The sequence below is a fragment of the Sinocyclocheilus grahami genome, unplaced genomic scaffold (genome assembly GCF_001515645.1).
Source record: "Sinocyclocheilus grahami isolate Dianchi unplaced genomic scaffold, SAMN03320097.WGS_v1.1 scaffold926.1, whole genome shotgun sequence".
Taxonomy (NCBI): domain Eukaryota; kingdom Metazoa; phylum Chordata; class Actinopteri; order Cypriniformes; family Cyprinidae; genus Sinocyclocheilus; species Sinocyclocheilus grahami.
In genome coordinates, this window is record NW_015506105.1 from 30,048 (window position 1) to 30,695 (window position 648).

Sequence of the window (648 nt, forward strand, 5' to 3'; positions counted from 1 at the left end):
GAAGAATGTTGGTAACCAAACAGCTGCTGGTAGCCACTGACTTCCATATGAGGAAAAAAATACTGTGTAACCAACAGTTTCAACAATTCATTCAGGTTTAGAACAACTTGAGGGTGAGTAAATGATGACAGAATGAATTTTTTGGTGAACTATCCCTTTAAGATGTGACTTTAGCTCCATTATACGCTACTGATGAAATATATGATGTATCTTTAAATGCTCTTGCAGGTTCCTACATCCCTGAAGGTCTGATGACATCCTGCACGTGGGACTACGCCTCTCCGTCTCCAGCCAACAAGAGTTACACCATGATGCTGTGCTGTTTTGTCTTCTTCATCCCTCTGGCCATCATCCTCTACTGTTACCTGTTCATGTTCCTCTCCGTACGAAAGGCCAGCAGGTCTGAGCTCGCTGAGGCATCTTGAGTTTGAAGAGTGTTCACTGAAAAGCATTTATGTCCATATGTGTGTGTGTGTGTGTTTAGAGATCTAAAGCGGCTAAGCTCTCAGAAGTCCAGCTTTGTGAAGCAGCAGTCCATGAGGAGTGAATGGAAACTGGCCAAAATAGCGGCTGTGGTCATAGTGGTGTATGTGCTCTCCTGGTCTCCCTACGCGTGCGTCACCCTCATCGCCTGGGCAGGGTGAGTGC

At 45.8% G+C, this 648-nt stretch overlaps 1 protein-coding gene across 1 annotated transcript in view; it reads left to right on the plus strand.

Moving 5' to 3' along the window:
- LOC107564366 (melanopsin-A-like) overlaps positions 1–648 on the plus strand; it is an 8,970-nt gene that overhangs the window by 5,186 nt on the left and 3,136 nt on the right. Inside the window, exons 4-5 of the mRNA XM_016249426.1 lie at positions 229–400; positions 485–640. Of these exons, the coding sequence (XP_016104912.1) occupies positions 229–400; positions 485–640 (328 nt within the window). The remainder of the gene's footprint in view (positions 1–228; positions 401–484; positions 641–648) is intronic.